Source organism: Delphinapterus leucas, chromosome 11, assembly GCF_059928025.1.
Source record: "Delphinapterus leucas isolate spDelLeu-1000000601 "Yukka" chromosome 11, BTC_Dleu_Yukka2, whole genome shotgun sequence".
NCBI classification, from domain to species: Eukaryota; Metazoa; Chordata; class Mammalia; order Artiodactyla; family Monodontidae; genus Delphinapterus; species Delphinapterus leucas.
Window position 1 is genome coordinate 80,066,118 of NC_143139.1, and position 22,656 is coordinate 80,088,773.

The 22,656-nt window shown below is 45.8% G+C and overlaps 2 protein-coding genes across 9 annotated transcripts in view; one reads left to right on the forward strand and one right to left on the reverse strand.

Moving 5' to 3' along the window:
* APAF1 (apoptotic peptidase activating factor 1) overlaps positions 1-22,656 on the forward strand; it is a 131,336-nt gene that overhangs the window by 91,118 nt on the left and 17,562 nt on the right. For 4 of the 8 annotated variants that reach the window (XM_089920008.1, XM_089920009.1, XM_089920010.1 and 1 more), the window contains one exon: positions 1-22,656. This exon is cut by the window's right edge. In XM_089920008.1, the coding sequence (XP_089776134.1) occupies positions 1-306 (306 nt within the window). In that variant the 3' untranslated portion in view covers positions 307-22,656. The other 4 variants (XR_016394816.1, XR_016394817.1, XR_016394815.1 and 1 more) reach the window with 4 other exon arrangements.
* ANKS1B (ankyrin repeat and sterile alpha motif domain containing 1B) overlaps positions 14,480-22,656 on the reverse strand; it is an 82,937-nt gene continuing 74,760 nt past the window's right edge. The window contains exons 8-9 of the mRNA XM_022599860.3: positions 18,316-18,483; positions 14,480-14,827 (exon numbers count right to left, since the gene is read on the reverse strand). Of these exons, the coding sequence (XP_022455568.1) occupies positions 14,717-14,827; positions 18,316-18,483 (279 nt within the window). The 3' untranslated portion in view covers positions 14,480-14,716. The remainder of the gene's footprint in view (positions 14,828-18,315; positions 18,484-22,656) is intronic.

Sequence of the window (22,656 nt, forward strand, 5' to 3'; positions counted from 1 at the left end):
TTTGTCTCTGATGCCTGGTGTGGCTGGCATGGAGAAGATCCTGTAAAGAAGAGAATTCATTTATTCATTTTTTCGTTCAGTACATATTTGTTGAGAACTGCCTGGCATTTTTGTAGGTATTGGGGATATAGCGGTGAGCAAAACAAAGTCCTTGCCCTCCTGCAGTTGGGGGCTAGGGAGAGACAGAAAAAAAGTCAGTCAGTCAAATTTATAGTGATTAGTTGGTATGTAAGTGAGGAGAGGAGGAGGGCTACAGTTCTAGAGGGAGCTGCTTGTTTGGAAGGTGACACTCGAGTTCAGACCTGAAAGGTGAGGGAGGGAGTGAGTCAGGCAAGTATCTGGAGAGAGTCCCCAAGCAAGGGTACAGCAAGTGCAAAGACTGGAAAGTGGGACGGGTTGGTCTGTTCCAGAACCAGCATGGAGGCTGGTGTGGCTGGAGAAGACTGAGCGAGGGGAGCTTAGTAGGAGGTGCAGCCAGCTCTGTGGAGGGTCTCCCAGGCCATGGCGAGGATGTCTACCCTGATATAGTAGCTAGCGCAGGAGTGTGAGCAGTGGGGAGATCTGACGTAAGCTGTAACTTGATCACTTTGGCGGTGGGAACCAGTTGAGGATCAGCTGAAAGGAGGACAGGTGAGGAGGGAAGCAGGGAGACCAATGAGAAGCTTTTACAATAATCTGGGCAAAATGAAGGCGGCTAGACTGGGGTGGCGGCAGGAGAGGCTGTGACAAGTTGGATTCTGGGTATACTTTGACGGTAAGAGTTAATAAGAGTTGCTAATGGATCGGATACAGGTTGTGAGAGGGACAAGTCAAGAATGATACCAAGGTTTTGGCCTCCGGCTTGAACAACTGGAAGAATAGAGTTGCTGTTAGCTGAGATGAGAAGACTATGTAAAAGGAGTGGGGTTTAGGACAAAGTAAGTTTGAGGTAGGTGTTAGGAAGACACCTGGGGCTGTTGAGTAGATGGTTCTTTTATAGGAAAAGTCTCTGATGGAGATAAAAATCTGAGAGTCATCAGTGAGTTGATGGTATTTAAAACCACAGGACCAGATGCAACAAAATGGGTGTAGATAGACAAGACAGGAGACCCCAGACTGAGCCCAGGGCAGTCTGGAGGTTGGTGAGCTGAGGGACCGGCACAGGACACCGAGAAGAACCAGCAAGGACTAACAGTTGCAGCTTAGTGTGGTAAGTGCAGCGGGTGTGGGGTCCTTCACTCAGTGTGCTCTTGGGCAAAATTCCTTTATTGGTTTATTCGTGCAGCCACCTGTCTATCCTCTAGGTCTTGAATATCTACTATGCCTAGCACTGTTTTCAGCAGCAGCCAAGGCAATAAACAAACACATTTTAGCTGTTGGGGGAAATTGGGGACAAGAGATAATAAGAAACCCAGAAAATACCAGCAGTTGTCTTACCTGTAGGGGTTCCTCCCTCTCAGCATTGTTGTAAGGATTTAATAAGATAATGCTCACAGAGTGCTTACTTATCTCAGTGCTTGGACCAAGAAAGTGCTCACTGCACATTCCTTGGTGTTATTTGGGTCCCATCCTGTTGCGTGGCAACAGTTCCCCGATCACTCTCTCTCCCAGCAGTCATGCCTCTGCGTGATCTTTCCAAAGTGCTTATCTTATCATGTCAGTCGTCTTTAAAATCCTGGACCTGCTTGTGCTCTCTTGCTTCTGTGGCGTTGTATGTGCGGTTCTCTCTTCTATACTGCCCTCCCCCACCTAATTTTTTTTCCTGATTCCTTCTTATCTTTTCCCTTGAGATGATCCTTCTACTGAAGGCTTCCCTGCCCTCTTGTAGCCCCCTCTTTTGTCTGTCGTGGTTTTTTTGACCTGTATCATTTATTTAATGGAGTCCCCCATTAGACTGTAAGCTCAATGAAAGCCAGGTCTGTTAGGTGTTTTATACCAGAGTCCAATGGAAGCCTGGCTCCAGTTGGAGCCTCAATAAATCTTTGCTGAATGATTGGAATTCCTGTATGCCCACATGCCCATAGTGCATTCTGTGTTCTCCCTCTGCACTAGGATGTCACGAGGCTGTCAAATTAAGATGTAGCACATTACCAGCATTTTCTTTATCTTCCCATTTTAGTTTGGCATTTTGCTGTGAGGCATCGTTAGGGGAAAGTAAAACTTTACTTGGATAAAAAAAGATCTGCTTCCAAATTATATGAAATGAATAAACATATCCCTGGAGTGTTTAAGTTGGCAAGTATGGCAGTCTATTATTCAACATATGTTTTGTGTTATTATTATAATTTACTTACCGACCTTTAGAGAAGGAGAAAATGATTTTCTAATAACTCTTAGTCTCTTAAGAGCACTTGAATGGATTTCCTTGCTCATAACCTCTATCCTTAAGACTATGGATATACCATACAGCTATTAAAATACCTAAATTAGAAAATCATTTGCTGTGGGGCTATGAGTTTAACCCTAGAAGAATTGTTGTGTAGTTGTATATATTCACATGGCAGGGGCAGAAGAATTTGCATCAAACATGGGACTCAACAGAGACCAGGCCTTTGAAGTCATTTGGCATCAACAGGGACTTACTGCTGAGTCAGATGGCATTGTGAGCAGACCAAAACTTGGGACATTTTCGTTACAGTTATGATTCAGGAAAATGAGTCGCTGGTGTTCATTGTAACTTCATTTATGAGGTCAGGCCCTCAGAACTGCTTATCACGTGGAAGTAAAAGAAAAATCTGTCTCTGTAATTTCTCATCACCAGGGCTAGAGTAAGTATCTAGAGAGAGCATTCTGGGCCTGAGTTTGGGTTTGGTGGTTCTGAGCAACTGATCAGCTGGGAAACATCCAGCAGTGAATGAAGACTCCTGCTTAGTACCAAGGTGGCTGCTCTGAGGAGTTGGAGCAAACTTTCACATTCATCAGATTCAAATCTTCCTCCCCTCCCAAGCCCTTATTTTATCTTCACAGTAGTTGATGCGTTTGCAGACTATGCAGTCCTAGCTTACAGGGGAAGAACTACATCCCAGGCAGTTAATCTGATAAAGCCAGGGCCAGAATCCAAATCCGATTTTCTTTTCTTTATGGAAACACCCACTGGGCTATGTGTTGAGTGTTTCCGTTGGAAGTGGAATCCTCTTGGAAACGTGGCCAATGAACACCAGACTAGGGGTCAAGGTGTGAGTTTCAGCAGCTGGGGAAGATTTTGGAGATCTGTGTTTCTCATTTCTGATTTATTTGCTGCACTCTGTCAACTTTCTGAGACATAAAAAATCCTTTTTAGGAGGAAGGAAGAAGGAGCTACTATTTTTTTAAGGGCCTTTTATGTGTCAGGCCCCATGCTGGGCACTTTCCACACATTATTTAATTAAATCCTAACGACAAGGCTGCAAGCTGTTATCTCTGTTTTCTAGATGTGGAAACAGGTGTAGAGAGGTTAAATCACTGGGGCCCCATAGGCAAGGTGGGGAGCTGTAGTTTCGGTCCATGGTTGTTGGCCTCCACCACAGCCCCCTGGGCTGGAGGATCCAGGAGCGTCATTTCAGCTCTGCACTTAATTCATTGTTCATTTCACTCATTCACATCATGGGTCATGCATGACCGATCTTAAGTCCTGAGCTCTCAGAGATGATGTCAAAGGTGGTCTCTGGTGCTGAAGAGCTTCCACTTCTGTTGCCCTGGCTAACCCATCTCTGTGCCCGTAGGGATTGCTCTTGGAAGAAAAGCAGCAGGGGCCATTCTGATGGGAGCCAGACAGACAGAAGAGGTTGGGGGATGCTTTGGATTTGCCAGCACTTGGCCGCGGCTCAACCTAGTCTCAGTTCACAAGTGATTCAAACACTGAGCAAGGTAGGTGGCAGCCCTACTGCAACCTGGTCCGTGGAGAAGCCTGTTCTACTTCGAAACTTTTAGGGGGTTCATTTCAAATTAGTGGCAGCCCTGGGGCTAGTGGATCCATATGTTTCTTCTGCCATCTTGATTTCATTTCCTTTTCTCCTTTTCCTTAAATTTGAAAAGGTGCCAACTCTCAGAGCCTCAGTTTCCTCATTTGTCAAATAGGGACTGCAACATCTAATTGCAAGGTTTTTGTGAGGATTGAAAAATATGTCAAACATCTGACACAGGTCTCAATAGTAGAATTACCTTTGTCCCAGTTACAAATTGCTATTCCTTTGCTGCCCACATTTCCTTGGTTTGCAAATTGGGACTGTGCGGCTTTTGCTCCATAGAACACACCTCACTCCACGCATCCTTCTCTACCTCATGGTGGATCTATCCTCATGGCTATTGGCTCCCAGGAGACAGACCTTGCTCAGCAGGAAAGCTGTCCCAGACGTTATTCTTTTTGGGATATGCATGGACTTGAGTGGTGGAGGATTAGGAGTGGCGTTGGGGAAAAGACCTTGGGCCACAGCGGCTTTGCTTTGGCTGTCAAGTGGATCCAAGTTCAAATCCTGGCTGCACTACCATCCCAGCTGTGTGGCCTTCAGCAAATGGTTTAATCTTCTCAAGGAGCTACTTCCGTGGTAGCCTCGGATGTGGGGATCTACGTGGGCTACCCAGCTTCTCAGGGGATCTGGAGGGCCTGGTCCATCCAGGAGTGAAGCTTCTCACACTTTACTGCATAAACCGCCCCCCACCCCAAACCCAGGTCTCACTCCAGACCAATTAACTCAGAGTTGCCAGGCATGGGACCCAGGCATCCATGTGTTTGAAAGTTCCCCGGGTGATTCCAGAGCACAGCGGAGGTTGAGAACCCATGTCCTCCGCCCTTGCCCTGGATGGCCTACCAAGCCATTGCCAGTCCCACTCCTGTGCCACAGCCAGCTGTGCCTGTGATGTCTGCTTTTGCAGCATGGTTTGTCCACCTGCTCTGTTGTGACACCCTCAGGAGCGTCCCGAGCAGCACAGATGTCTGGTGTGCATATTAGCACAGCTGGGGGGGTGTTTTCTGCTTGGATTTGATGGCTAGCTTATAGAGCAACTCTGCCAAGGTTGGAGTATTACCAGTATTACCAGTTCCTCCTCCAGTCACTGTTTTCTCTGTTCAGGTGTCTCACCTGTGTCTGTTTGCTTTCACCTTTTACCTAGTGCTGTGACATTCCCATTGTGACAGATACTGGGTGTTTTTTTTGTTGTTGTTGTTTTGTGGCAGATACTGTTGGTCGCCATCCTAATATCCAGTCTCTCCCTTTTCCTCACTAACAACTGCTGTATTGTTGGGAGCTGCCGTGTGCTCAGCTAAAATCAACAACAGCTACATTTTCCAATTGCTTATCTAGAGGTAGCAGATGTAAGCAGAACTTGTAGGGTGAAGCTTCCAGGAAAGCTCCTAAAAGCTTGCCTTACTCAGTTGGGAGGCAGGAGCCCTTCATTCCTTACCATCTTTTTTCCTGCCTGGAATGTGGATTCGCTGAATGATGGTCTAACAGCCATTTTGTGCCCATGAGGTGACCTTGTAGATGGATGCCACAAGCTAAGGGTGGCAGAGCAGAAATATAGAAGGAGCTTGGGATTTTGATGACAACTGTGGAGCTACCATTCCAGCCCTGCACTATTTATCTCTGAAGTTCATGTTACATGAGAAAATATTCAACCTCTCCCTTGTTTTAAGAGACTCTTATCTCTGGTCTTTGCTACTAGTCCCTGAATTCAGCTCCTGATACTCCCATAAACAAACCAAGTATATAAGAAGAGTTCAGCAAATGTCAGTGACCCCTGCATCCCTGTCTGTTCCATCCCCTAGCCCTAGCCACCCACCGTACCTCCTCTAATAACTAGAAATCAAGGTGGAAGATTGTTGAAGTTTGGTGGAATCTCAGAAAGGCACAGACAGGTGATTCATGGACCAGGCCCAGTCCACAGAGGAGTTTTGTTTGGCCCACACTTAATTTTTAAAAACACACTGAACTTGTTGCCAGCATTTGAAAATCTGGTGGTTTCACATAAAAATCCTGATTTCTTAGAAAATCTATTGAGCCAGGGTCGTCTTATCTTCCTGGCAGCCATCAGCTGGAACTGAGCATCAGCCGCCCCCTGAGATGGTGGATGCGTGGATCATCACAGTCCACCTTCACTCATGTCACCTGTGTGGCCTGAAGGAATCTGAGTTTGCAGTCTTCCCTCTCCCTGCCAAGTGCGCACCCCAGAGATGGTCTGCTAAAACAGGATTCCTGAATTTCCTGTGCCTTTCCTCCTTCCCAGTCTCCCCTGACCCAACACTAGCATGTTGGGCTTTTTGGGTTTTGTTCTTCTCTGAGAAAACTGTGCACGCATTTAAAAAAAAAATTATTTATTTTTGGCTGCATTGGGTCTTTGTTGCTGTGCGCGGGCTTTCTCTAGTTGTGGTGAGTGGGGGCTACTCTTTGTTGCGATGCGCGGGCTTCCCATTGTGGTGGCTTCTCTTGTTGTGGAGCAAGGGCTCTAGGCGCACGGGCTTCAGTAGTTGTGGTTCACGGGCTCTATAGCGCAGGCTCAGTATTTGCGGCGCACGGGCTTAGTTGCTTCACAGCATGTGTGATCTTCCCGGACCAGGGCTCGAACCTGTGTCCCCTGCATTGGCAGGTGGATTCTTAACCACTGCATCACCAGGGAAGCCCCTATCTTTATTTTTATTTATTTATTTTGGGCTGCGTTGGGTCTTCATTGCTGCACGTGGGCTTTCTCTAATTGTAGCAAGTGGGGCCTACTCTTCGTTGTTACTCTTCGTTGCGGTGCTTGGGCTTCTTATTGCAGTGGCTTCTCTTCTGGAGCACAGGCTCTGGGCGCGTGGGCTCAGTAACTGTGGCTCACAGGCTCTAGAGTGCAGGCTCAGTAGTTGTGGCGCACAGGCTTAGTTGCTCTGCGGCATGTGGGATCTTCCCAGACCAGGGCTCGAACCCATGTCCCCTGCATTGGCAGGCAGATTCTTAACCACTGCACTACCAGGCAAGTCCCTCATATGTCTTATTGACGAGAGGCAACAAGAGGGAGAACTGCACGCTCCCTGGGGAGCAGCTGTTGGGCATTTGATTGAAGCACCGAGACATCCAGAGGACAATTAAATTGAGTATTGAATATGGATAGTTTTGAATGGCTTTTATTACCATGTTGTGAACTGACTTCAAGTTGCTAAGAGCAGCTCCATCTCAGCTTGCTCTTACCGGGTGCTGAGACATCACTCCGAGTTTTCCAGTATGGCAGGACTTGCAAGATGCTCTGGGCTTGTGAAGTGACATGTGTGCTCCTCGGCTGTCTGAAAACCTCAGCGGCTGTACTGCCACCTTCAGCTGGAGTGACCCTACTGGAGCCGTTAAATGGAGAATCTCTATCTCAGTCTGACGTGTGTGTAAGTCTTTATATCATTAGTCATTAACTATGCTTGGGAAGTGAAATGCCCATGAAGCTCTTACAAACAAACATAGGTCTCTGGGGTTTTGGAGAGAAAAACAAAAACTGTCTGGATGATAATTTGTAGCTATGATTATTTATGAGCAACAGAGTGCAGCATGTTGGGTTGGGAATGATCATCTCTGCATTAGCGACTCTAAGTAAAATGGAGCCACGGTGAACACAGAGTGAATTCTCGGTCAGTAGACTGGCTTGAGGTCAAGACAGGAAACAGTTAAGTGGAACCGGCATTTCCCAGGTCAGCACCAAAGTCTTAGGGTTAATTCCACTGCAAAAATTTGAGTATTAATGGAATCTCATAGGATGCCGGATGGTGATTGGGCAACAGACCTAATGAAATTCCCTGCTTTGGAATTGGTTTCTGTGGGAAGCAGGACCCTGTTGCTGGGGCAAGCTGGGCGTGTGGATGGCTGGAAGGGAGTGCGGGGGAGGCTGTTGGAGCCTTGGTGCAGGTAGACTCTGCCAGCCTTTGTTGGTTGGTTACCCACTTTTAAGAAAATGTGTCTATAACTGTCATATTACTTAATTTTCATAGGAAACGTACTCAGTGAATAGCTTGTATAAAAAGAATTGAAGGGCTTCCCTGGTGGCGCAGTGGTTGAGAGTCCGCCTGCCGATGCAAGGGACACGGCTTTGTGCCCCGGTCTGGAAAGATCCCACATGCCGCGGAGCGGCTGGGCCTATGAGCCATGGCCGCTGAGCCTGCGCATCCAGAGCCTGTGCTCCACAACGGGAGAGGCCCCGACAGTGAGAGGCCCGAGCAAAAAAAAAAAAAAAAGAGGCTTCATTCCATACAGACTTCTGAACACGGTTATTGTATTCCAGTTCTGTGGAAGAACAACTCTGGAGGCTAGCCCACTTATCAAATTTTCTTTTCTTTTCAGAAATAGCTTAGGAGCAATGCTGCTTGGGGTCCAAGTATGAATTTTCGCTGATTTTTGAGACTGTGGCCATGTGTTCTTTATCTAAGCCCGTCTTCTGCCCGATCATATCCAAACATTTTATGCACCAGCAATATTCCCAAGTATTCCAGCAGAAAATCTGGTATGTCTTGAAAAAAATCACTTCCATGACTTATTAATGAACTAACTAGGCATAATTTTCATTGGGTTCATTTACCCAAATTTATCATAGAGTATCATTTAAGAAGAAAAAAAAATAGATGGAGTAATTGAATCGAAGTCCTTTTTGGAATAATATTAACATTCCAGGATCTCCACCCCCATGGATATTTGTTGCCAATGTGTCAAATTTCCCCTTCAAGAAAATGAGGTGCAAATCCCTTCAGTACAAGGGCTGCCTCTCTTCTGTTTGCCCCTCAGACTCCCTCCTCCCTCTTCCCTGCCCTGTTGTGGTTCTGGAGGTGCCTTGTGTAGACCAAATCAATGCGCTCCTTGCCCTATGGCTTCCAGTGGGTTTAGGTAATGCAGGGTGGATGGTGCAGAGTGAGATCAGGGTATTTTTTTTATTTAATTGAAGTTTAGTTGGTTTACAGTATTGTGTTAGTTTCAGGTGTACAGCAAAGTGATTCAGTTTCATACATATATATATATATTTTTTTCCAGATTCTTTTTCATTGTACGTTATTACAAGATATTGAATATAGTTCCCTATGCTATACATCAGGTCCTTGTTGTTTATCTGTTTTATATATAGTAGTGCGTATCTGTTAATCCCAAACTCCTAATTTATCCCTTTCCCCTTTGGTAACCATAAGTTTGTTTTCTATGTCTGTGAGTCTGTTTCTGTTTTGTAAAGAAGTTCATTTGTATCATTTTTTAGGATTCCACATATGTGATATCATATGATACCTGTCTTTCTCTGTCTGTGCTTAGTATGATAATCTCTAGATCCATCCATATTGCTGCAAATGACATTATTTCATTTTTTAACGGCCAAGTAATATTCCATTGTGTATATGTACCACATCTTCTTTATCCATTCATCTGTTGGTGGACATTTAGGATGCTTCAGTGTCTTGGCTATTGTAAATAGTGCTGCTGTGAACATTGGGGTGCATCTATCTTTTAAATTAGAGTTCTTGTCTTTTCTGGATATATGCCCAGGAATGGGATTGCTGGATAATATGGTAACTGTATTTTTAGTTTTTTAGGGGACTTTCATACTGTTCTCCATAGTGATTGTACCAATTTACATTCCCAGCAACAGTGTAGCAGTTTCCCTTTTCTCCACATCCTCTCCAGCATTTATTATTTAGAGACTTTTTGATGATGGCCATTCTGACCGGTGTGAGATGATACCTCATTGTAGTTTTGATTTGCATTTCTCTAATAACTAGTGATGCTGAACATCTTTTCATGTACCTGTTGGCCATCTGTATGTCTCCTTTGGAGAAATGTCTATTTAGGTCTTCAGCCCATTTTTTTTTTTTTAAGTTTTTTTGTCTTCTCTTTTTAAAAAAAATTATTTTTGCCTGTGTTGGGTCTTCGTTGCTGCACATGGGCTTTCTCTAGTTGCGGCAAGCAGGGGCTACTCTTTGTTGCGGGGTGCGGGCTTCTTACTGTGGTGGCTTCTCTTGTTGCAGAGCACAGGCTCTAGGCATGTGGGCTTCAGTAGTTGTGGCGCACGGGCTTAGTTGCTCCACGGCATGTGGGATCTTCCTGGACCAGGGATCGAACCCATGTCCGCTGCATTGGCAGGCAGATTCTTAACCACTGTGCCACCAGGGAAGCCCACATTCTTTTTTCTAAATATTCTTTTCCATTATGGTTTATCATAGGATATTGAATATAGTTCTTTGTGCTATACAGTAGGACCTTGTTGTTTATCCATCCTGTATATAAAAGCTTACATCTGCTCACCCCAACCTCCCACTCCATCCCTCCCCCAACCCGTAGTCTACCCCTTGGCAACCACAAGTCTCTTCTCTACATCTGGGAGTCTCATCAGTGTCTTATTATAGTTTTCAGAGTACAGGTCTTTTGCCTCCTTAGGTAGGTTTATTCCTAGGTATTTTATTCTTTTTGATGTGATGGTAAATGGGATTGCTTCCTTAATTTCTCTTTCTGATACTTTGTTAGTATATAGGAATGCAATAATTTTCTGTATATTAATTCTGTATCCTGCAACTTTACTAAATTCATTGATGAGCTCTAATAGTTTTCTAGTGGTTTTCACAGTGACAGTGTTACTTCTTCCTTTCCAGTTTGGATTCATTTTACTTCTTTTTCTTGTCTAACTGCTGTGGCTAGGACTTCCAAAACTATGTTGAAAAAAAGTGGTGAGAATGGGCATTCTTGTCTTGTTCCTGATCTTAGAGGGAATGCTTTCAGCTTTTCACCATTGAGTACAGTAAGTCCCCTACATATGAACCTTCAAGTTGCAAACTTTCAAAGATGCAAACGTGTTCCATCAACATCAGGCATGAATGAAGTTGCAGCTTGCCCTCTGTCTCCTATTGCTGACGATCCTTCAGCTCTACCATCTCGCACCTCCTCCGCCTCCTCCAGTCAGTAATTCTTCTTGCCTGTTGACTCGATGCCAGCCCCTGGATGCCAGCTGTTGTACTGTACTACTGTACTTTTCAAGGTACTGTACTGTAAGATTAAAAGTGTTTTATTTTTTGTTTTTTATGTATTATTTGTGTGAAAAGTATTATAAGCCTATTACAGTACTATATAGCCAATTGTATTAGTTGGGTTCCTAGGCTAACTTTGTTGGACTTATGAACAAATTGGACTTACAGATGTGCGCTTGGAATGGAACTCGTTCGTATGTAGGGGACTTACTCTATGATGTTAGCTGTGGATTTGTCATGTATGGCCTTTATTATGTTGAGGTATGTTTCCTCTTTGCCCACTTTCTGGAGAGTTATCATAAATGGATGTTGAATTTTATCAAAAGCTTTTTCTGCATCTGTTGAGATGATCATATGGTTTTTCTTCAATTTGTGAGTGCGGTGTATCACATTGATTGATTTGCAGATGTTGAAAAATCCTTGTATCCCTGGTATAAATCTCACTTGGTCATGGTGTATGATCCTTTTAATGTATTGTTGGATTTGTGTTTTGTTGAGGTAGTTTTGCTAGTATTTTGTTGAGGATGTTTGTATCTACATTCATCAGTGATGTTGGCCTGCAATTTTCTTTTTTTGTGATATCTTTGTCTGGTTTTGGTATCAGGGTGATGGTGGACTCATAGAATGAGCTCAGAAGTATTCCTTCCCCTGCAGTTTTTTGGAATAGTTTCAGAAGGATAGGCGTTAACTCTAAATGTTTGGTAGAATTCACCTGTGAAGCCATCTGGTCTAGGACTTTTGTTTGCTGGGAGTTTTTTAAATTACTGATCCCTTTCTGAAGCCCACAGCACCTGTCTGGAAGCCCCCTCCACGAGCCGCCTCCTTTCCCACTCCCTTCAGGCCACACCAGCCGAGGGTTAGTTTCCCTACATGCTGCCAAGACCTTTGTTAGTATTCTACTTATTAAACTCTTAAATTCTCCCAATTGGAGTGTGCCATCTACTTCATGCTGGGATCATAACTGATACAAATAAGCATTGATCCACAGAGATAATAAATAAGAGGATTGCTGACCTCTTGGTGGCTAGCAAAGATTAAAAAGGGGCTGAATTAGCCCAGGCAAAGCATTACTGTCTAAAATTCCAGCCCAAACCTTCCTTCAGGAAACCTGCCCTTCTGCCTCTGTGAATGTCGCCCCATCTCTGGATGGTTTTAGCCCTTTCAGGTTCAAAGCCCTAGGCCTCTGCATGTCAGGCTGGGAGCACCCCGTGATTGGTTTGGCATGTGTTTTGGAGAGTAACTTGGATCCAGCAGTGGGGAGATCTTTTGCTGAAAGTCACAGGATATGGAATGTGAATCATTGATTTTTCCAGTGTGTCTCTAACATGACCCTTTTATTACTCGACTCATAGCTGGTACATGTGTTTTAGGAAAAATGAGTGTTGTTATGGAAAATCTGTGTCCCCTCAAAATCCATATGTTGATGACCTAATGCTCCATGGTGAGTATCTGGAAATGGGCCTTTGGGAGATAATTAGGGTAAGATGGGGTCATGGGGGTGGGGCCCTCATGATGGGATTAGTGCCTTTATAAGAAGAGAAGCCAGAGAGCTTGATGCTCCCTCACCCTCTGCAGACACACACCACAGAGAGCTCATGTGAGCACACAGCAAGACAGCAGCCACCAACAAGCCAAGCCAGGAGAAAAGGGCCTTAGAATGAAACCTACCTTGCTGGCACCTTGATCTTGGACTTCCCAGGACCTCCAGAACTGTGAGAAATAAATTTGTTGTTTAAGCCACCCAGTATTTTGTTATGGCAGCCTAAGACAAACATGTAGATGTTGTCCTGTAAAAGTAATCTAGTTTGGTAGTCCTCCCTCTTTTACCAATTTCTGTTTTGGTAATTCTTCCTTACAGCCCACTTTAACATTAAAGACAATGGGGGCTTTATGGCTGAAATTCAAGCTTTAAAGGCCTGGCTGAACTTGGAAATGAGCAAATTTTCTCAATTTTGCCAAATGAAAAAAATCCCTTTAGCTATGGATGCTGAGAAGGCCGGGCCTTTGGTTCTATCCTAAATGGAAGTGGGAAGGTGCTCACAGAATGATGCCAAGCACCAGCAGCTGTACAGTTTCCATTTTATTTTGTGTGTTTTTTTATAGGATATAAATAATGACAAAAATTACAAAATTTATAACGGAAGCCCAAGCATATTTACATGTTTCCTTTTCAGCAAAGCTACTATTTACTTTGCTCCTATACAGTTTCTTTTTGGTACCATATTTTAGGGATATTTTACTCTCAATTTACTACATACATATCGACAGTGAATAGGCAAAATATATACAAGGAACTGTTCAGTTCAAGTAATTTAATATTGTATTAAAATTCTCCAACACTGAACTAAAACCATATACATTTGTCAGTTTGAAATAAAATTTAGTTGTCTTTAAAACTCACCAACTGATGAATGTAACTGATAATCTCAGGTTTAAAATAATATTGGTTAATTAAAAAAATTAAGACAATCCCACAATTTATCCATATCGCTTATTATAATGAACTCCAAAATGATTCACAATATGATTGGTTAGAACAATATACATTAAAATGTTATTTTTTCTATAGTGATATTGGTACTGTTTATATAATTTGATTCTACATAAATATACATTATGGTATCATACAAATACTCCACAGAGACATTAAAAAAATTAAAATATCTTAATGAAATGTAAGTAAATTTTATTTAATCAAAGAGTAAGCAAACATTTATTTTGTTTCAAGAAAAGAGTTTTATTACTTTGGAATCTCTCTTTTTTTTTTTTGTATTTGTGTTTTTCTAGAAAAAAAATTTTTTTTTGCAATAGAATTTTATTAACATCTTTCTCAAACAAACAAGGTTTCCATGACAGAAATCTTGACAGCAGGAGCCCTAGGTTTTTTGTTTAACATGTTTTTTTAAAACTGTGAAGTTTAAAAAAAAAAAAAAATCTTTGCAGGCTTATGGCTGTGTCAGCACTTTCGATAAGACGCCAGCCTGCTTGCCCAAATCTCCTGCTCTAGTGAGCGTCTCTGGTATAGTACTTTGCAACGCCCAAGCCAGTTCTCTTGGTAGTAGCAGTAGAAATTTAGTTATTTGAAATGAAAGCAAAACATCCCTCACAACTAACCTAGTTTTCTTATCAATGTGTTAGTGAAACATTCTTTTAATAAAAATATTTAATACAAGACACATTTTTCTGTGCATAATAAATTCCTCTGTTTTAAATCATTAAGTTTTTGAATCAATCCATAGATGTAAAGGTTTTCTTTATCTGACATAGTTGATTACATATAAAATCCACAAATATAGAAATTGGGAAATAGGATTTCCTTGCAATCAGGGGTATTTTTTGTCCTTTTGCATGAAACGATACTCAGTGAGATAAGGATTTTACAGATGCTTTCTGGGGGTAGTTCTGTTCTCATTCTACCTTGAAAACTGCTGACAGTGAAAAATAAACCCAAGATTTTTATACTTTTAGGCAGTATTAGAGATCCCCTGTATTTTTTTTCTTAAGGTATTATCCCCAAATACAGCAAAGCAAGTGTTGGGGCAAAGTCACTAGAAATACCTTGGGTGGTAGCAGGGAGGGGAGTCGGGAGAGTGAGCCACAAATCTCAACTCATTTCTCTCAGGGGTTACGACTGGAAAGTCTTGGTTGCACTTTCTGTCACTGGTGCAGAAAGAACGTCCCCAGGAATGGCCAGTGGCCTTTCGCCCGTGACAAGGCCACACAAACAGCAGTCTTCCTCCTGCGCTGGGTGGAAAGCCTGCTCCGGGACTGCTCGGCGTGCAAGGCACCGCGAGGACGGGAGGACGGTGAGTATCAGAAAATCGTGGTCTCATACTTGGTATTTATTCCCCTCTTGGTTTCTTGTCCCGGCTCCACAATCCACGGCAGATTGGCCAGAGTCTTTTGCTCAGATGGGTCGATCTGCTTTAAAACAGAAAGGCTGATGCCCGTTATACGGTACCTGCCTGGGGTTGCACGCATGCATCCTAACGCTGCCTGGAAACCATCACTGTGCTCTGGCAGGACCTCAGGATGTTGGGGGTGTGAGAGTCATCTGTTCATTCTTCTGATACACATTTACTGCAAGGCACTGGGCGGGGGGGATGGTGAGTGAGACACAGCCCTTGCTCTTGAAGGCACACAGGTGGGGAGCAGACGTAGGAATACTTTACTGAGAAGTGAGATTTGAGGGGGAAGAGGGTGCTCTGTGGGCACCCAGGAAGGCCACTGACCCCATGTCAGGAGCCAGGGGGGCTTCCTAGAGAAGGTGAACCAGGCTATGTCCTGCCTGCCTCTCAAGCCTCCAGTGGTTTCCATTACAGTCAGAATAAACCCAGAGTCCTCGAGGTGACCCACGGTGGCCCTGTCCGCCTGCCTTTCTACGCTCCAGCCACACCGGCCTCCCTGCTGCTCCCTGTACACCAAGCCCCAGCCCAGACCCTCTGTGCTCATCACCTCTCTGCCTGAATACTCTCCAGACATCTGCCTGCTTTATGCCCTAATGTGAGTCAGGGTGCAGTTCAAACATCACCTCCTCACCAGTTTACCCCAAGCAAAATAGCACCTCAACTTTCCTGCTTTCCTCTGCTGCTCTATTCTTTATAATCCTTTTTGCCACATACATCATGTTTATTTGTTCATCCTCCACTACAATGTATGCTTATGAAGGTGGGATTCTGTCTGTTCTGTTTACTCCTGTTTCCCTCAAACTCAGAAAAGCTCCCGGCAACCCACTAAACAGTAGGCACCCAATAAATACTTGTTGACTAGACATTATTTAAAAGTTAATTAAGGTAATGTCTAAACGGAGAGCTGGAGGAGAAGCAAGAGTTTCCTAGTAAAGGCAGGGGGTGTGGAGCAGCATGTGCAAGGTCCCCGAGGTAAGGGAAAGAGGCCAGCTGAGGGCTTGCAGTCAGGTCGCCGAGGGCACCCGGCGGGGAGACAACTGAGGGTGAAGAGGTGAGTGGGCCCAGGTCAGGGTGAGCCTTGAACCAAACTGAGCTGTAAAACGTCAACACCATTTCAGCCCCTGCGTGTACAAGGTTAAACAGGCCCTTTCTGGGTGAAGCTTGAGTTCTGAGCTCTCACGGGCGGCCTGGAGCAGTTCTCCACCAGATTGCTGCCTCTTTCTTTGGTGTTTCCATGTCTCCCCCTGGCCCTGGCCACCTGCTCTGCTCAGGAAACCGGAGCAAGGGAGCTGTCCGAAGAGTGCAGGGGTCTGTGCCCGTCGGCCACCTGCAATTTGACTGTATCTCCACAAGGCTGTGGGGAGGACTCTACATGTCTAATCATGGGCTGTTTCTCAAAAATAAACTACTGGGGCCGAGGGAAAGGGAACACAGACACCTATTGAGGGGGACAGGATCTTGGGGCAGTTAAAGGACAGCAGTATTATTCACTGTGTGTTTCATATTTTTCAGTGAAGGCTTCTAAATGAATATTCTGAGCTCTTATGGCACACACCCTTTGTGCTCATCTGGAAGAAATCTATGGGGACCAGACAAAAGTCAGATGGAGGTCCCTGCCACGAACAGATTTATCCAGCCCACACAGGAATGAATACAGTACTCTAAGAGCTAATCCCCCAAATGTTCTGAAAATTCCTGGACATTTGACTTGCTTTTCTTGTGGGATAAGATAGATAGACAGACAATAAATAAACAGGGGAAGCCTGGGTGGTCCAGGAGAAGCCTCTCTGTGTAGCTGGGCCCTGGATGACAAGCCAGACTCAGCCGTGCAGAAACAAGGGGGAGACAAAGCCAGGTGGAGGGAACAGGGGGCACAGAGGCCTTAGGTGGGAGTGAGCTTTGTTTCTAGGAAGAAGAAGGCCTGAGTGTCAGAGAGGAGTGTGGTGGGAAATTGGGGCAGTGGTACCATGATCTGGTCTGTGTTTTAAGAAGGTCACCCTGGTTGCCGGGCAGAGGAGGGGAGTTTTTAGGAGATGTATGGGAGTATTTTGGAGATTACTGGTGGTGATGGCTTGGATGGGAAGAGTGACAGAGGAAATGGAGAGGAGTGCACGGGTCTGAGAGATGTTTTAGGGGCTGAACGGATGGAATCTGCTTGTGGGGTGGACACAGGTGAGAGGAAGACAGAAATCAAGGGTGTCTTCTAGATTTATGGCTTGAGCAACATGGTGAATGGTTATGCCATTTACTGAGCTGGGAGAGACAGAGAGAGAAGCAGCTTTGCGGAGAGATCAAGAATTCTGTTCTGGACACACTAAGTTTCAGATGTGTGCTAAGCCTCGAAGGGGAAATGAGGGGGCAGTTGAACCTGTAAGTGCTGTTCTGGGAGTGCTTCAGGACTGGGAGCCAGTGGGGCTGGCAGGGGCAGAGGTGGGGGGACTGGGGGTCAGAAGGAAAGTCAGAGGATGCTTGCAGTTACTGGTGATCAGTGATGTGGGGTGAGCGTGGGAGTGAATGGTGAGGTGGGGGAAGAGGTCTGAGAGGTGAGCTGTCAAGGAGCAGAGGGGCCACACGCTGGGAGGATCATCCCCATGGATGTTGAAGTTGCCAAGAATGGAGACAGGAGTAGAGGCCAAAGAGAAGAACGTGAATAAGAAGCCACATGGTCACAAAGGGTGGTGCCTCTGCAAACATTAAAAACCCTACAATTCCCCACGACTCCGGGGACAGGGCTCAGTGGGGAGGAGGAGGAGTCACAGGCGGAAGGATACGTGGGCTGAGCGATGCCTCTGAGGGTGCCTGCTGCCCTGAGTCCCAGAGTTTCTAGGATGCCATACGGCAGCAGAAACCAGACGGGAGGCTTCCAGCTTCTGGGTATTGCTACCACCAGAGGAGGCCGCTTTGAAGTCATGAAAGTCTGTTAGGACAGGATGTGTGCAGAGCGTGTGGGAGGGAAGGGGGGAAATTTCTGGAGGGAGGCAGATGCCGGGGAGGAGGGGCAGTACCTTCTGAACAGTCCCTGCTCTGCAGGAAGCCTGCGCCTAGGCCTCCTTGTCAGGCCCGTGTACAGCCTGCACCTCCAGCCTCCTCTAGCTGGGTACCAGGGATGCCCTCCCCATGAGCCTCTGCCACCCTCTCTGCTGCCCAGCGGCTTGTGAGAGGCTTGCCCCCTAGAGGGATGGCAGCCGGGGCCTCAGGGATCCTTTTTCCCAAGATCGCCTGGACCTTGAGGAAAGACTCCCCTGGGAGGCCAGCAGCACCCAGTCCCCTCACAGGCTGCTGCAAGGGACAAAAGAAGTGGAATTTTCTTGGGAGCCTCCAAGTTCAGGCAGATGGTCCCCAAGACTTTGCAGGAACTGGGCTGAGAGGAGGACAGACACATGCCAGGATGAGGCCAAGGGAAGGACAAGAAGGGCAGGCCCTGGATTCTCGCCAGCCCCAACGGCACCAAGGATCCCTCCCCTCCAGTTCAAGGTTTTCAGAACATCTGTCTTTTCTACTTACCACCGACTTGCGAATGCTGACTCGGGGCTTGGGGATGGGCTTGGAGGGCTTGTTTTCAAAGCTTTCTGGAAGCGTGGAGGAATGCCCCCCTTTCCTGGCTTGCAGCGCGAGCTGGTAAGCAACTTCAAATGCCTGTCCCAGCGTTAGGATGATCTCGTAGGCTAAATTCTGCAAGAGAAATGAGAAAGCATTTATGACAGCATCTTCCAGATCAGAACAGAGTGGCTGAGGAACACCGAGTGGGTGAACCGGCAAGGACCCTGAACTGCTCCACCTGATGTGGCAGAGAGCCTGGGGAAATTTGACAAACAGGACACTGGGTCCAATTTAGGGTCTGTACGAGGCATCAGTTACTGACGCGATGCACTTGCTTACAGCCACCTAAGGAGCCTGCGCCGGGACCCCGGAGCCCGCTCCATCCGGGGTGGCTGCTTTGCTCCCAGGTCTCAGAAGGGAAGGGGTCCTTCAGCCTGGGAGGAGGATCCCACACATTCCACAGGAGGTGTTCCTGAGAAGTTGGGGTCTTTTTACTTCCAACATCTGTGATTCAGTGAACATCTCTGAGACACAATCAAAATCTAATTTAGGCAGAGGGGAGAGGCATTAGTCATGCTGGTGTGGCGTCTCACACTCACAGCGAGCATGCAAACAGAGCCAATTATCCATCTATTTCTTGAGGCGTTTGTTCTCCCTGTGGGTCCACTCCATAGTTTATCATCAAATCAGCAAGAGACAGGAGATCCTGTCAGGCTCGAATGCCATGCCAAGCAGTGTCTGGGAGAGTTCTTTCTTTCGGACCTTCAATCACTCCCCTCAGGACGTCTAGCTTCTCGTCTCCAGATTCGTACTTCATTTCTGCCTTCTCTTCCGAGCACAGTCCCACCCTGTCTGCTCTCACTGAGAAAACAGGACATGGTCTGACCCCACTTCTGAAGCAGGGTCTCGACAAGACCCTGAGGTCACAGCTCATCGAAGAGCTGGATGCTTGTGGGTCACAGAGAGCTTTCTTACAACCACTGCACCAGCTGAGAGCCGGTGTGGTCTGTTCCAAGTTTCCATACTCATGAACGCCTCTAGAAAGTCTGTGTGGTTTTTTCCTCAAAACCACAGAAATTGCTTTGCTGATGTTGCACCCCTGCTCCCTCCGCCCCAGTCAAGCACACAGAACATCTTGATTCCCATGATTCTGGGGAGATCTGCTGAGGACCGTTCTCACTTGACAAAGATGGAGGGAGACGCGGCATGGCCGTCAGGGCTCATGGAAGAGGCCCACGGGTCTCCAGACGGACCAGATTTCAGATCCACGCCGGACTGCTGGGGTTTAGGCCCAAGCCTGAGGGGAAACGCCTCTGAGTGGCAGAACTGGTCTGACAGAGGATGTGTCTTCTCCTGAGCTACTTGTTAAGAAGCCGTGGCCCCTTAAGACAGACGTGTGCTTACTGGAGACCCAGCCTTGCACGGCCAGCTGAGCACTTCCCGCAAGGAGCTCGGGCCCTGAGTTTGCCTCCAAGCACGCGTCAGACTGGGAAATCAGTAATGCATCGACAAGTGACGGTGGAGGGCTGGCGGACAGCTCCGGCCGTGGCTGCACCAGGAGGGCTGAACCCTCAGTGCCTACGCCTGGCACTTGCGTCACCACCAGTGTTGCCCATTGCCTGGTGTGCATTGGGTCCCCTGGAAAGGGGGCCTGGGGCTTTGGGCTTTGGCTGGCCCCATGAAGTCCGGACTCTTGTCTTGTCCGCAGGTGCTGTGGAGATAGTGGCTGTCTGTCTGTCAGGGACACGTAGCAGATATTCACGCTCTGGGTGGGCAACTGGACTAAGGGAAAGATGGCAGATGCAGCAGTTCTGTAACATGTTGCTTCTTGATGCCGGAACAAAGGTGCTTAATAAGTGTGAATTCCTTTATCGTTAACCTAGAAACAAGTTCCTGAAAGTGAGATTTACTTAAAGTTCCAGTGTCTTCAAATGAAAGCTAAAGATGCTCATTTGAGCAGGTGAGATTTTCACAAGATTTTGATGGGAAGGCTAAAGGTTTTTTGGAAGCTTCTGGGTTAGAAGCTCTGCCCTCCTTTCATTGTAAAGAAGTTGCTAGCGTTAGGAAATTGCTGAGATAAGACACAGAGACCAGACCAGACCAGACGGTGAGGTTTCCTGCCAAGCAGCTTTTCCTTAGTTTGGCTTGCATTCTTTCTCCATGACGTCTTGCTTTTCGTTTCATGTCGAATGCTGCACTTTAAGAGTTCTTTTGTGATCTGTAAAGAGTTGGAGATGGTTACCTTTCCTGCACTTTCTGTCACCTCGGTGTTGGAGGCTTCGATTCTGGATGCCAGTGACAGCCCACAAGGAGCAGCTGCTTGCTGACGGGGCTCTGCACGCGGAGTCCTGTGCAACCAAAGTACTGGGGCCCTTGAGGGCACAGAGCCTCATCAGATGGGACCTGAGGACACACGTTTGAATGGGAAGGCGGGTTCATTTCTCCAGCCTCTCCTTAGTAATATCCGCACTACTTGAAATGGGAAGAGAGTTACTGTGAGAGCAGAAGACACTATAGGAAAGGGCCAAAAATGTTACCGTAATCTGATCAGAGAGGCTTAGGTGACAAGCCCTTGCTTCCTCCTTTGAGCCAGGCTTGCTGAGCCCAGAGATGCTGCCTGGCACTGAAGAGCCAGGGATGCTGCTCAGAAAGCCTGAAAGCCAACTTAGTTTCTGCTTACAACATATCATCGTCTTCACAACCGTGGGAGGCCAGGGCCAGAGACTGCCTAGCACACAGTAGGCACACGATCACAATAGAGGCTTGTTTGCTGAGTGAATGAATGAATATCTAAAGGGCAAGCTGGAGCAATAACACTACTAGTTATCACTATAGGTAGTATGGCTACCATTAAGTGAGGACTTCGCAGATATTAGGCATTGTACCAAGCACTAGATTTATCTCCTTTAAGTCTTACCACAATCATCTCTAGTAGAATATCATTATCCTTATTTTATAGATGAGGAAATTGAGGCTCAGAGAGGTTAAGTAATTTATCTGACATCACAGAGCTAGAAAGTTACAGAGCAGTGGTATGAAACAATATTTGTGACTCAAAAGTCTGTGTCCTTAACTCTAATTCAAAAAGATACATGCACCCCAATGTTCGAAGCAGCATGGAAGCAACCTAAATGTCCATCGACAGATGAATGGATAAAGAAGATGTGGTGTGTGTGTGTGTGTGTGTGTGTGTGTGTGTGTGTGTCTAATGGAATATCAGTCATAAAAAAGAATGAAATAATTCCATTTGGAGAAACATGTATGGACCCAGAGATAATCATATTAAGTGAAGTAATTCAGAGAAAGACAAATATCATATGACATCACTTACATGCGGAAACTTAAAAAAATGATACAAATGAACTTGTTTATAAAACAGAAATAGACTCACAGATACAGAAAACTTAAGGTTACCAAAATGGGGCTTCCCTGGTGGCACAGTGGTTGAGAATCCTCTTGCCAGTGCAGGGGACATGGGTTTAAGCCGTGGTCTGGGAAGATCCCACATGCTGCAGAGCAACTAAGCCCGTGCGTCACAACTACTGAAGCCCACGCACCTAGAGCCCGTGTTCCGCAACAAGAGAAGCCACCGCAATGAGAAGCCCATGCACCACAACGAAGAGTCGCCCCCGCTCACCACAAATAAAGAAAGCCCGCGTGCAGCAGCAAAGACCCAGCACAGCCAAAAGTAAATTAATTAATTTAAAAAAATTACCAAAGGGTAAGGGGGGAGGGATAAATTAGGAGTTTGAGATGAACAGATACACACTACTATAGATAAGACAGAAAAACAAGGTCCTACTATATAGCACAGGGAACTATATTCAACATCTTGTAATAACCTATAATGGAAAAGAATCTGAAAAAGAACATTATATACGTGTGTGTGTATATATATATATATATATAAAAAATATATATATATGCTGGTGCCTAGGTTGTTAACTTACTGACTAGAAGTAAATTTCTTAACTTCGTATCAACTCTGCCAATCCACTGTATCGTACATTAAACATTATACTCGAACCAAATATACATATATACACACACACACACACACACACACACACACACATATATATGAAACTGAATCACTGTGCTGAAATCCTGAAGCACTGTACATCAACTATACTTCAAAAGTCTCTGTTCTTACCCTCCCGTGTGGGTAGCTTGTCTCCAAGGTGGCAGCCATCACCATTCCCCTTGCCTCGTGCCATGGTGTGAGGGGGGGGCTGTTGAGAGGGCTAATCTGCTCCTCCACCTCCTTGCATCTGGACTGGTTATACTGACTTTCTTAACTAACAG